Genomic DNA, 12,577 nt, shown 5'->3' on the forward strand with positions numbered 1-12,577 from the left:
TCCTGGCCGGGTACTTAGGGGTCCAGGGACATGGGTTCATTCTCAGCCTACTGTCTTCAGGACCTTTCAGAGAGTATAATTCAAGCTGTAAACCCACACAAGGGATGGTCAGTGGCTGCAAATTCTCAGAGGAAGACTCTTTCAAGCTCTGCCTAGATCTGAGGCGGTGGCTCTTGCAGGATGAGTTTATTTATTTATTTATTTTTTTGGCCATTTCTAGGACCGCTTCTGTGGCATATGGAGGTTCCCAGGCCAGAGGTCAAATCAGAGCTGTAGCTGCCGGCCTACGCCAGAGCCACAGCAACAAGGGATCCGAGCCACATCTGCGACCTACACCACAGCTCACGGCAACGCCAGATCCTTAACCCACTGAGCAAGGCCAGGGACCGAACCTGCAACCTCATGGTTCCTAGTCAGATTCATTAACCACTGAGCCACGACGGGAACTCTGAGGATGAGTTTGTTGTTGTTCTTCTTCTCACCTGCTCTGAGAAGTACCTTCCCGGGGACCTGGTTGTGCACAAGGCGATCCCCGGTCCAGCTTTCCCAGAGCTTAGCCTCTGCGCCGAGGCCACAAGAATCTGTCCTTGTCGCCAGAGTACCAGGCAGCTGCAGCCCTTGCTCCCCTCCTCAGCTGTTGGCTTTTGCTTTCTCCTTGCTCCAGGAGGGGAGGCATCCCTTTTCTTCCCTGCACGTTCAACCATTCACTTCAAAGGATGCTTTCAATACTGCAGGAAGCATCAGGGGATAGGAGGCTCTCCACGCAGCCGGACTGCCCCCTCTCTGTCTGATGCTCTCACTTTTCTGTACTCAGATACAACTCCAATCCCAGCTTCTGACCAGACAAGTGGAAAAACTGCCCCTTGCTCGTTAGAAACGTTCCTGGAATGCCCAGCCCCTCCTGCTGGTGGTGAGAAGACGGAAGAAGAACGACGGACACCGTCTAGAGGCCGGAGGCCCTGACTGCTCCACTACAACGGGCCCCCAGGGAGTGCACCCTGAGAAGGAATGCATTCGAAAATTCCGTATTAAGATGACGACGACAATCAAAATAATAGCGGTGCCTGACCTCACCATTCACCCAACAAACAATCGCACAGCACTTACGGGCCAGGCGCTGGGTAACGCTTTATGGATCTGAGCTCACGGAATAGAAGTTATAACTGTACAATTTATAGACAACAAAGCTAAGGCCCAGGGAAGTTAAATAACCTGCCCCGGGGACACTCGGAAGGTGGCAGCACTGGGATTCACACGCAGGGCTCAGCGCCAGAGGCCAGCTTCTGGATGACTTGGCCCCACTCAGCTCCTGCACTGAGGGCTCACACGCCACAGGTCCTCCTGTCAGGCCCATGGGGTGAGCATTCACTGTCCAGAGCACGAAACGGAGCTACAAAAAGGCAGAGGGACTTGCCAGGGACACACGTCGAATGTGGCAGAGCAGGGAGCCTTTATCTGCCCAGAGTTCTCAGCCTCAGGATGGCAAAGCCCACATATGATAAGTACAGAGGAGCACAGCCAACACCAACAGCCAGATACACAGGCTCCGGGCCAAGCCCTGGATGCTCGCAAGAATCCTGGGAGGTGAGTGCTGCCATTACCCTCATTTGATAAATGTGCATTCAGAATCTCAGAGAGGTCATCCTGCTTGCCCAAAGTCACACACCTCATTAGTGGCGCCAAGATGCAGACCCAAGAGTGTCTACTCTGTGGCGAGCTGCCTGGTGACCGTTCACAGCAGGCCTGCTGTAGTCCCCTCGCACACGTACTCTGGCTTGGGCCGGAGCTGCCTGGACCAATCAAGGGTGGTGGACCTGATGCCTGCACTCCCAGCCCCTGCCCTTAAGCGGCCTACAACTCCTGCTTCCTCCTTCAGGGCAATCCGGCTTCTAGGAGCCCTGGGCGACCACAAGACACAGCATGTGGAGACAGCACAGAGGGCGAGAGGGAACTGCATGTTCCCACAGCCCAGCTGAGCACCCTGCAGACTCCAGGCCCAGCTGCCCTCTGCCTGAAACCCCCAGGGGGGAGCCCACCAAGTAGAATGACAGAGGAACTGCCCAGCTGAGCCCAGGCAAGCCACAAACCATGAGAGAAAAAGAAAAGTAAGTGAGCGAAGGCCTTGAGCTACGGGTCAGACGGCTACGTAGTGAAAGAAAACTGAAACCAACTCCAAAGCCAAAACTTCTAAGAATGACCGCAGAGCTAAGCTCTCCTGCAAAAAATCATCCCAGCCCCTGAACAAATCGGGTAGCTTTTTAGCTCCCTTTTGCATTGATAACAAACGACCACAAACGCTCACAAACATAGTGGCTTAAAACAACACCCATTCATTATCCATAATTCCAGAGGCCAGAAGTCCAACCTGGTGGTCACTAGACTAAACTCTAGGTGTCAGCAGGGAGAGCTCCTTTCGGCAGGACCTAGAGGAGAGGTCATTTCCTTGCCTCTTCCAGCCTCCAGAGGCTGCTTGCTTCCCGGGGTTCACGGTCCCTCCCCCACCTTTTGGTGGGGGGGCAGGGCAGTATCTTCTAGGCGGCCCCTTTCCTGTCTCCCCTCTTACGAGGCCCCCTGTGATTACACCAGGCCCACCTGCATAATCCGGGTGCCTCGCTCCATCCCCCAAACACCCGATTTAATCACATGGGTAAAGTCCTTTTTGTGGTGTAAAGTAACACATCCGACAGGTTCCTGGGATTAAGACGTGGGCATCTTTGGGGGACCGTTATTCTTCCTATCAGAGTAGTAAACTGGAAAAGTGGCCAGTGTTCTGCAAAGGAATAAGCAGAAACAAACCGGAACCCTCCCATTGCCCAGAGACCTCCCATAGCCCCTCGAGAAGCATTCTTTCCAAGAACGGCCCCAACCTGCTTGTCATCACTAACCTCTTACCCCTGATGCCCAGCCCCCCAGAAATCTTTGTTGAAAAAGAACTTTTGGGAGTTCCCATTGTGGCTCAGTGGGTTAAGAACCTGAGGATGTGGGTTTGATACCTGGCCTCGCTCAGTAGGTTAAGGATCTGGCGCTGCTGTGAGCTATGGTGTAGGTTGCAGATGATGCTCAGATCTGGTGTGGTTGTGGCTGTGGCTGTGGTGCAGGCCAGCAGCTGCAGCTCTGATTCAACCCCTAGCCAGGGAACTTCCATGTGCCATGGGTGCAGCCCTAAAAAAAAGGGCGGGGGGAGTTCTAGTCATGGTGCAGCAGAAAAGAATCCGACTAGGAACCATGACGTTGCGGGTTCCATCCCTGGCCTTGCTCAGTGGGTTAAGGATCCAGTGTTGCCGTGAGCTGTATGTAGGTTGCAGATGCGGTTCGGATCCTGAATAGCTGTGGCTCTGGCGTAGGCTGACAGCAACAGCTCTAATTCGACCCCTCGCCTGGGGAAATCCTTGTGTCGCGGGTGCAGCCCTAAAAGGACAAAAAGACCAAGAAAAAAAAAAGTAAAGAAAAAGAGCTGTGCCTCCCCAGTATAAAGCATCATCAATGATTTGTGCTTCTTTCCTCAGGCAGACACACCACCCCTCCAGCCCCTACAGGGGGAAGAGCGAGAGCCTGGCCTTCCCTGCTGTGTCAAAAGAACCTCAGCCAAAGGCACAGACGCTGGCCGTGTGGTCAGCTGGGCAGGCCCGACCCCAGAGAATGTCCAGCAGCCATGGCAGAGGGCAGTGGAGCAGTGTGAAGACAATGTGACAACGGACTTTAAGAAGTTAGAAGGATGAGAAGTCGGTGCAGCCCGACATGGCTTTACGACTTCAGCCAAACCTGTCCCACACGGAGCTCCTGGTCCTTTCTGCCCCGCCTGCCCCTTCTCCTGTCTGCCTGTCACACCCAACGCACAGGAAATCCTGCCGGAGCTACCTTCCAAACAAACCTACGGCTTATTCATCACGAAGGGGAAAAGGCAAGGTTCTCTTGCTCGTCACCACCTTGACCAAGGGATCCAAGTTAACCACCACAATAAACAGCGGAATAAACAGACATCAGGGGCCCCCTGAGGCGATGTCCCTAGGTGTTCTGTGGTGTTCCCGCCAAGTACGCTCGACGGAAATCAAATCAGAAGAAATGATCAGAAAACTCCAGATTGCAGGACGCTATGGGCCAAACTGGCTCGGACCCTTCCAAATGTCAGTGTCACAAAAACAAGAAAGGACAGGGATACTGTGATAGAACAGGGCCAGCAAAGGTTTTCTATAAAGAGCCACAGAGTAAATACATACTTCTTTTTTTGGTCTCTTTGTCTTTTTCCAGGGCCCTACCCGTGGCACATGGAGGTTCCCAGGCTAGGGGTCGAATTGGAGCTGTAGCCGCCTGCTTACACCACAGCCACAGCAATGCAGGATCTGAGCCACGTCTGCGACCTACACCACAGCTCAGGGCAACGTGGGATCCTTAACCCACTGAGCGAGGCCAGGGATCGAACCCACAACCTCATGGTTCCTGGTCGGATTCATTAACCACTGAGCCATGATGGGAACTCCAGCCACAGAGTAAATATTTTTAGATTTCTAGGCCACAGAAACCCAACTCTGCGTCCATAGACAACATGTATGTAAACAGGAGGGGTTGTGTTCTAATAAAACTTTACTTACAAAGACAGGTAGTGACTTTACTTACAGGAGTTCCCATCATGGTGCAGCGGAAACGAATCCAACTAGGAACCATGAGGTTGCGGGTTCGATCCCTGGCCTCACTCAGGGGCTTAAGGATCCGGCGTTGCCATGAGCTGTGGTGTAAGTCACAGACATGGCTCGGATCCTGTGTTGCTGTGGCTGTGGTGTCGGCCGGCAACTGCAGCTCCCATCCGACCCCTAGCCTGGGAACCTCCATATGCCGTGGGTGTGGCCCTAAAAAGCAAAAAAAACACAAACAAACAACTTTACTTACAAAGACAGGCAGTGAGCTCGAGTGCTGAGCCTGGTGCAGATTAAAGGATACAAAGCAGGAGAAGACATGCACTACACCCTTTCCACTTTATCATCCCCAAACCTCTACTAACCACATCCTATTTGCTGAAATAAAAGTCTTCTCTTGGCATTAAAAAAAATAAAATAGAATAAAAAATAAAGGACATGAAACAGCCATGTAGCGCATGATCCTTGAGCTGACCCCAGGTTACACGTAATAAACAGGAGTTCCCTGGTGGCTCAGGAGGTAAAGGATCCAGCGTTGTCACTGCAATGTCTTGGGTCACTGCTGTGGTATGGGCTCGATCCCTGGCCCAGAAGTTCCATACGCCATAGGCATGACCAAAAATAAGTAAACAAACAAACAGCTAAAACGGATATTTGGGGGGCAAGAATATGAGCTATATACTAAATAACATTTCCATCAATATTATCATTTTCAATGTTAAATTGCGTAGGTGATATTAGTTCTATGTTCTATAGAATGTCTCTGTTCTTAGAATACACAGGCAGAGATGTTGAGGAGTGAAGTAGCATGTGCAAAACTTATTTTCAAATTGTTCAGGGAAAAAAAAAAAAAGATGGTGTGTCCACACTCAGCGAAGACAGAGCAGGTCTGTGGAAGGCCGACCTCAGGTAACTGATGACCACACCATCCTTTCTTTCAATTTTTCTGATGGTTTGAAGTTTTAAAAAGAAGTAGTTGGGGAAAAAAGCATCTCCGGAATCAGCCCTCCTCCCCACTGAGTTCCCACCTGGACTCCTCCCTGTACCCATCCTCCTGGCCTACGACTGCCAAAAGGGTCCCATTAAAATCCGGTTCAGATCCTGCCCCTCCTCTGCTCAGCCCTCCAGTGAGTGCCATCCACTCAGAGCAGAGCCAAAGCCTGTGCTGTGGTCCATAAGTCCTGGCCCCCAGGTCCGGGCCCCCTTCCCGCCACCTTCTCGGCCTTCAGTCTCCACGGAGTCCCTCTGCTCGGCTGCACTGGCTTCCTCCACGTCTGCCAAACAGGCCAGGCACACGCCCGCCTCAGGCCCTCGTACACACAGAACCTCTGTGCTTCAAGGTTTTCCCTCCAGACACCCTCTCAGTTTGCTGCCTCCTCTCCCCATGTTTGCAGCGAGGTCTCCCTGATCGTCCTATCTAAGCTTCACAACTGTCCCCCAAGTACCCCTCTGCATCTCTGAGGTTTTCTCCAGAGCAGTGAGTGCTCGCTAACATACCTCACATTTTGACTATTTGTTTTGCTTATTGTCTGCCTTCCCGCACCTACCCCCCCAACACCAAGACACTAGGTCCGCTAAAGACAAGATTTTTGCTTTTTCAGAGTCCCAGTTGTAGCTCAGCAGGTTATGAACCCAACTAGTATCCATGAGGACGCAGGTTCGATCCTTGGCCTTGCTCAGTGGGTTGTGGTCTAAGTTGCAGACACGGCTCAGATCTGGCGTTGTTGTGGCTCTGGCATAGGCTGGCAGCTGTAGCTCCGACTCGACCCCTGGCCTGGGAACCTCCATACGCCACGGATGCAGCCCTAAAAAGCAGAACAAAAAAAAAAAAAGATTTTTTTTTTGTGTGTGTGTGTTTTCTCAGCTGGGTCCACAACAGCTACAACGCAGGACTGCACATTGATTTAACATTTTATATCCATTTACTCCTCACAACAACACCATGAGATAAGTATTATTTACGGCATAAATGCATATGCAGCATATACACAAAATAGGAATAATGACAGTGTCTACCTCATAATAACTGGTGAGGATTTAATGCCATGAAGGGCTTAGCACACTGCCTGGCACAAAGTGAGTACCCATTAAATGTCGCTAGTATATAACACCCACTGTAGGAAGAGGACGCTGAAGCTCAGAGGGGTTAGTGACCTGCCCCAAACCACTGGGAAGGAGGGTGGCCCAGATTAGAACCTGTGCAAGGCTGACTCAAGAAGCCACTTTCTAAACCACAATGCTAAGACGTTTCACGGTGTCTGGAAGAAAGGCAGTGGCAGGGAACAGAAACCCGCTCTGGGAATCCTGAGCGCAGGAGTTAAGTCCTGCCTCTGACACAAACTCCACGTGCCACCTCGGCAATTCCCTTCCGCTCTGGAGGCCTCAGTTTCCTCTTCAGGAAATTGAGGGAAGTCATTTCCCCCCTGACACAGGGACACAACAGTGTGAGGGTCTAGTGAGCCAGTGTCTAGGAAAGCACTTCAGGAACTGAAGTCCAACACTTTTCCACTCCAACATCTGTCTCTGGAAGAGGACCAACTAAACACTCAACATCCAAGAATTCCAAGCCCTGAAAAGCAATCCCCCCCCGCCCCCCGCCCCAAGCCATGTGGAAGTTCCTGGGACAGGGATCCAACCCACACCACAGTTGCTGGAAAGCAAATTTTAAGCCCCCAAACTTCTAAGGAAAAAAAGTGTGCTCCACTGAGCCATTTGGCCTTTGCGCATGCTCCGTCTTCTCCCTCAGCATCTTCCCTGTCCCAGTCTGGTGAAATTCTCCTCACCCTTCAGTTCCCAGCCCAGAGGCTTCCTCTGCCAGGAAGCCCTCCCTGAACACCTTATCAGGTAAAGCATCCAGTCAGCTCCCCCATCCAAGCTCTGTCCACTCTGGGTCATCACTTTGCAGGATGGGTCTGTGCCCCCCTGGACTCTGACCTCGAGGGCACAGACCGGCACTCGCTTGATCCCTGCTGTTTTACCAGCACTGCCAGCACAAGACCAGGCACAGAGCAGAAGCTCAGAAAATACTATGTAAATGAACTAATAGATGGATTAACGGTGGTTCCCTAACCCAGCAAATAACATTTCCATAGTCTATGCTCCCACAGGCCCATACTGCCGCACATAGATAATCTTTTGAAAGTAGCTCACATTCTGAGGTATCCCTCCTCTAGACAGCCTTCCTGGCCCCGCGCCCTAGGGTCAGGAGGTCTCTCTCTGAGCTCGACGTCGCACCGTCCTGACCACTCTGGGATGACAATGAATGATAGGTTATAAATGTGTCTCTCTGTGCCCAGCAAAAAAGCCGGCACGATCTGCCCACTGAATGAACGGACAAATACGGTGTATGCGTGGAATAATGAACAGATGGACAAATATCCATTCTAGGTAAAATTACCCCTTCTGCCAGATTTCCCCGGGTCAATGCCCCCGACCCCAGACTTCGCTACGCCCCTAACCCAAGCCTTTTTCCCGGGAGAACAAATGGGGAAAATTCATGTCCTAAACGATATAGAAGCATCTCTCACCTCCCAGAGCGGGAGGGAAACTGAAACGCCAGGTGAGATCCTGGCAACCAATCCTCCTAAGGACAACCTGGTAAATGACCCCGTCAGCTCTCTCCTCGGCTCCCCGTCTAGCCCTTCTCAGTCCTGGAATGCACCGCCCAAATCACTCCCGTCCCCCACATTATTGGCTCGTCTAGATGTCAGTTTCCACGCGCTCTTTTCCTCTATTGGCTAGTATTCCCAACTCCCGCGCTGGCGCCCCGCCCCGCCCTCTACCTCACGCCGGTTCTTACTATTGGGTTACCCGCACGCCCCTCTCCCAGGAACCCTCCCTATTGGCTGTAAGACTTTGCCGGTTCGGGCTGTGATTGGTCACGAACAAAAGCCCATCGCCAGAGCAACCACCTGAGAGGGGTTAGGGAATGGAAAGGTTGGAGGGACGTAGGGTCAGACTCACGTTGAGCTGGCGGAAGGCAGATATAGGTCTTGAAGAACTCGCTTCGGCGGGCGGCCTCCTTAATGCGGTTGGCAAGCGGCTTGCTGACCTGCCGGATGCCCAAGTATAGCAGCTTCGCCATAGGGAACGCGCCTACCACCATCTTGGCGGTCGCAAGGGGCACGCGCAACCTCGCTGACTGGGCGGGGCGCCTCCGATCTCGCCCTCCTCCCCCGCCCGCTCGTCGCCGTGCGTGCGTGCGTACGTGCGTGCGTACGCTCAGTGGGGAACTGCAGAGGCGTCCCCTGACGTCACCACGTTGACGCCGGCGCTCTGCCGTCCCGTTCTGATGAATATGCAAATATACAGCGGAAGTGAGGCAGTCAGAGGGTGGCAACGTTAAACGGCTGCTCCGGGGAGAGGGAATGGGTTCCCACGCCCACTTTGGCTGATGTCACCGCGCTTCTCCGTGACGTCACGTACCTAGGCGGCTTCTCAGCCCTAATTAGTCTTAATTAGTCCTTAATTAGGGCTAATGAGGCCTAAATACACCTTCCCTCGCAGGTTAGAGCTCTCACTGGGCGTAGGAAACTAGCCAGGTAGTCATACAAACCTGGATTGGGCTCCCAGCTCCGCCTTTTATTTGCTGTGTGTGGCGAGTGACTTAACCTCTCTGGGCATCAGTATTCCCATCTACAAAATGTGAATCATAAGACCATTTACCTTATTGGGTGGTTGTGAGGCTTGCATGCAGATCTTGAATACAAAAACAGCGAACTACGTTAAGTGCCTTGAATGGTGCCTATCACCCGATATACAGCCTTTATTTCTATGCGGGTATTAGCATTGCTAACTCCAGCGGAGGGTGTGTGTCATCTCCAGAAGCCCCTAACCCAACCCTTTCCCAGGTAATTGACAAACTGAGGCCCAAAGAGGGGCCAGGGGAGTAGCACAAGTTCCCTCAGCCAGCAGAGGTTGATAGCCCCGATGTCTTGGCTAGTAAACTATACCGGTTCTCAAGCGGCCCCACTTCCTCCATTGGGGGGCGAGAGTCCCTAGGGAGCTGGCTCAAGAAGGAGTTTAAGGACATATCCCAGACTGTCATCCCTTACCCAGCAGGGGAGCAAAATCATATAAACAAGGTCGGAAAGGGGTTGAGAGAAATTCCTGGATGGTGGAGTGCTGATGGGTAGTTGAGAGATTCTAGAAGAGGCAGAGGGAGATGGGAAGTCCAAGGAGCAGAGAAGTTGGGTACAGGAGGAAACAAGCATCCAGGACACAGAGTTGGGGGACCCAGGGCTTTACTCAGCTTCCACTCTGACTCCCTGAGTGTCTGTCCTTTGTCATTTCCCTGACCCTGATGGACCTCCATTTCTCCGTCTGTAATATTGATGATACTGGCATGTGTGAACCCCGATATTCTAAATTACTGACAATCGCAACACAACAATGGGAGGAAAAAGTAGGTATACATGTATGTGTAACTTGGCCCCCATGCTGTACAGTGGAAAGAAAAATTATGAGAATGCCAAGTCTCCATAAAAACACTCCTCCCAAGGATCCCTTCTGGACTGAAGATGTGAAGGAGCTTGGGACCTATTCAAGGTCCATCATCCACTAGGGACCAACCCCCACCCCATTTTACAGAGTGGCTAACTGAGGCCAGAGGACAACAAGAATTTATCCAGAGTTTGGGGATAATCAGGATGGAACTGAGGCTGGACTTTTTTTTTTTTCTTTTCTCTTTTTAGGGTCACACCCACAGCATATGGAAGCTCCCAGGCTAGGGGTCGAATCAGAGCTGCAGCCTCTGGCCTACACCACAGCCACAACAATGCCAGATCCGAACCATGTCTGCAGTCTACACCACAGCTCAAGGCAACGCCGGATCCTTAACCCACTGAGCAAGGCCAGGGATGGAACCTGCGTCCTCTTGGATACTAGTCAGATTCCTTCCGCTGAGCCGAGACAGGAACTCCTGAGGCTGGAGTTTCTTGAGTTCCAGCTCAGGGTCTTCTACTGATCACTGGGGGTGTTAGCCTGGGGCTCAAGGACCTACTAGGGGTGCTGAGGTTTCACATGATGGGTTTGAGAAACTTCCAGACTTGAACATGGCTTTTTTGTGTGTATAATTCACCATTGTTTCCTCAGCTCCTAGAACAATGCTTTTTTTTGGGGGGGCACACCCACAGCATATGGAGGTTCACAGGCTAGGGGTCAAATCGGAGCTACAGCTGCCGGCCTACACCACAGACACAGCAATGCTCAGATCCAAGCCACATCTGAAACCTACACCACAGATCAAGGCAACGCTGGATCCTTAACCCACTGAGCAAGGCTAGGGATCGAAACTGAGCCCTCATGGATACTGGTTAAGTTAATTACCGCTGAGCCATGATGGGAACTCCCTAGAAGAATGTTTGGCACATAGTAGCGGCTCAATAGATATTGACCAAAAGAGAATGAGCGTTTGGTGGAGGGGGATTTTGCAGCCTTTCATTTGATTCTCTGAGGAGAAAAGCGTCCAGCCCCCTCTATCTTCATTGCATTTGCTTTATTGTAGTGAGACAGGGTGGGAAAATTACTATCCCCCCAGATCCCAGGTCTCCCTCTTTTTTCTCCCCTGCAACACCAAAGTCCCAACTTCCTGCATCTCAGTGACCTGCTCCTCCTCCTCCGAAACCATTTTCCTCATAAAGGTCTTCTTTTTTTTTTTTCTCATTCCCCTCCTCCCTCCTCTTCCTTTCTCTAAGGGTTTCCAGGAAACTCTTCTGGGAATTTCTGGGGCAAGGGTATATTTGTGCCCGTGTGTGTGTGTGTGTGTGTGTGTGTGTGTGTGTGTGTGAGAGAGAGAGAGAGAGAGAGAGAGAGAGAGAGAGAGAGAGGAGGTCTTCACATCTCCTTGGGAGCCCGGAGCCTGTTACGCACCCGTGGGGAGGAAGGGGGGCGGGTGACTTACCAGAAAAATCGAAGCCTGCCCAGAGCTGGGTGATTCCTCCTGCTCTCCAATCTGGTTCTGGAAGGACAGCCATTCCTGGTTGACCTCTGAGCACCAGGGGAGGGAGGGAGACGCCATCAGCCAGGGCAGCAGCCTTGGCCACTCTGGGGCGTGGGAACAGAGGCAGAGACAACGGGGAGGGGAGAGGGAGCCCAGAATGGCCCCCGCACTGACTCACCGGCTGTGTGACCCTGGGCTGATCGCTTGGCTTCTCCCGTGACAGCCTTTGAATAGGGCCTGGGATCATTCCCAAAGGTCCTTCCAGTTCAGGTCCCCTGGTCACCCTTTTCCCAGGATGGGCAAAGGGCTCAAATTGCACAATCCCACAGGCCCTTGTGCTTCTTCCATCATCACATGGCTTCAAGATACATCCCCAAACTGACAGTGATTCTTGCTCGCTCCACCACCACCACCCACCCCAACCCCGGTCCAGCTGTCAGCCTCTCCTGCCGGAACTACTGGGTGGCCTCCCCACTGGGGTCCTGGCTTCTGCCTTTGCTCCCCATGTTCTCCTCCCCACTCAGCAGCCAGGGGATCCTGTTAACATTTAATCAAGGAGTTCCCACTGTGGCACAGTGGCTTAATGATCCAGCTCATCTCTGGCATAGCCCGTTAGATCCCCAGCCTGCTGCAGTGGGTTAAGGATCCGGCTTTGCCGCTGCTGCTGTGGCCTAGGTCACAGATGCAGCTTGGATTTGATCACTGGCCCAGGCATTTCCATATGCCACGGGTACAGCTGAAAAAGGACAAAAACAAAACAAACAGAAAATAACACTGAAGCCGTATCCCATCCCTCCTCTGTCACGAGCCCCTCTGTGGAGATAAAAGGCCGAGTCCTCACGCAGACCTGCAAAGCTCCATAACGTCAACCCCTCTCCCCCCCACCTTCCCCCACCCCTCCCGACATCTGCTCCCACCACACCGCGTGTGTACTGGCTGTGCCGCAAAATCCAGGCACGCTCTCACTTTGCACTTGCTGTTCCCTCTGCCTGCAGTACACTTCCCC

The 12,577-nt window shown here is 52.4% G+C and overlaps 1 protein-coding gene across 1 annotated transcript in view; it reads right to left on the reverse strand.

Annotated features, from left to right (window-relative positions):
• LOC106508274 (outer mitochondrial membrane lipid metabolism regulator OPA3) overlaps positions 1-8,767 on the reverse strand; it is a 46,488-nt gene extending 37,721 nt beyond the window's left edge. The window contains exon 1 of the mRNA XM_021094568.2: positions 8,595-8,767. Within this exon, the coding sequence (XP_020950227.1) occupies positions 8,595-8,736 (142 nt within the window). The 5' untranslated portion in view covers positions 8,737-8,767. The remainder of the gene's footprint in view (positions 1-8,594) is intronic.
• Positions 8,768-12,577: the final 3,810 nt, after the last annotated feature.

The sequence above is a fragment of the Sus scrofa genome, chromosome 6 (genome assembly GCF_054392235.1).
Source record: "Sus scrofa isolate SSC_HxYL_T2T_F1_AM1 chromosome 6, Sscrofa_HxYL_maternal_Yorkshire_Landrace_v2.0, whole genome shotgun sequence".
Lineage (NCBI taxonomy): Eukaryota > Metazoa > Chordata > Mammalia > Artiodactyla > Suidae > Sus > Sus scrofa.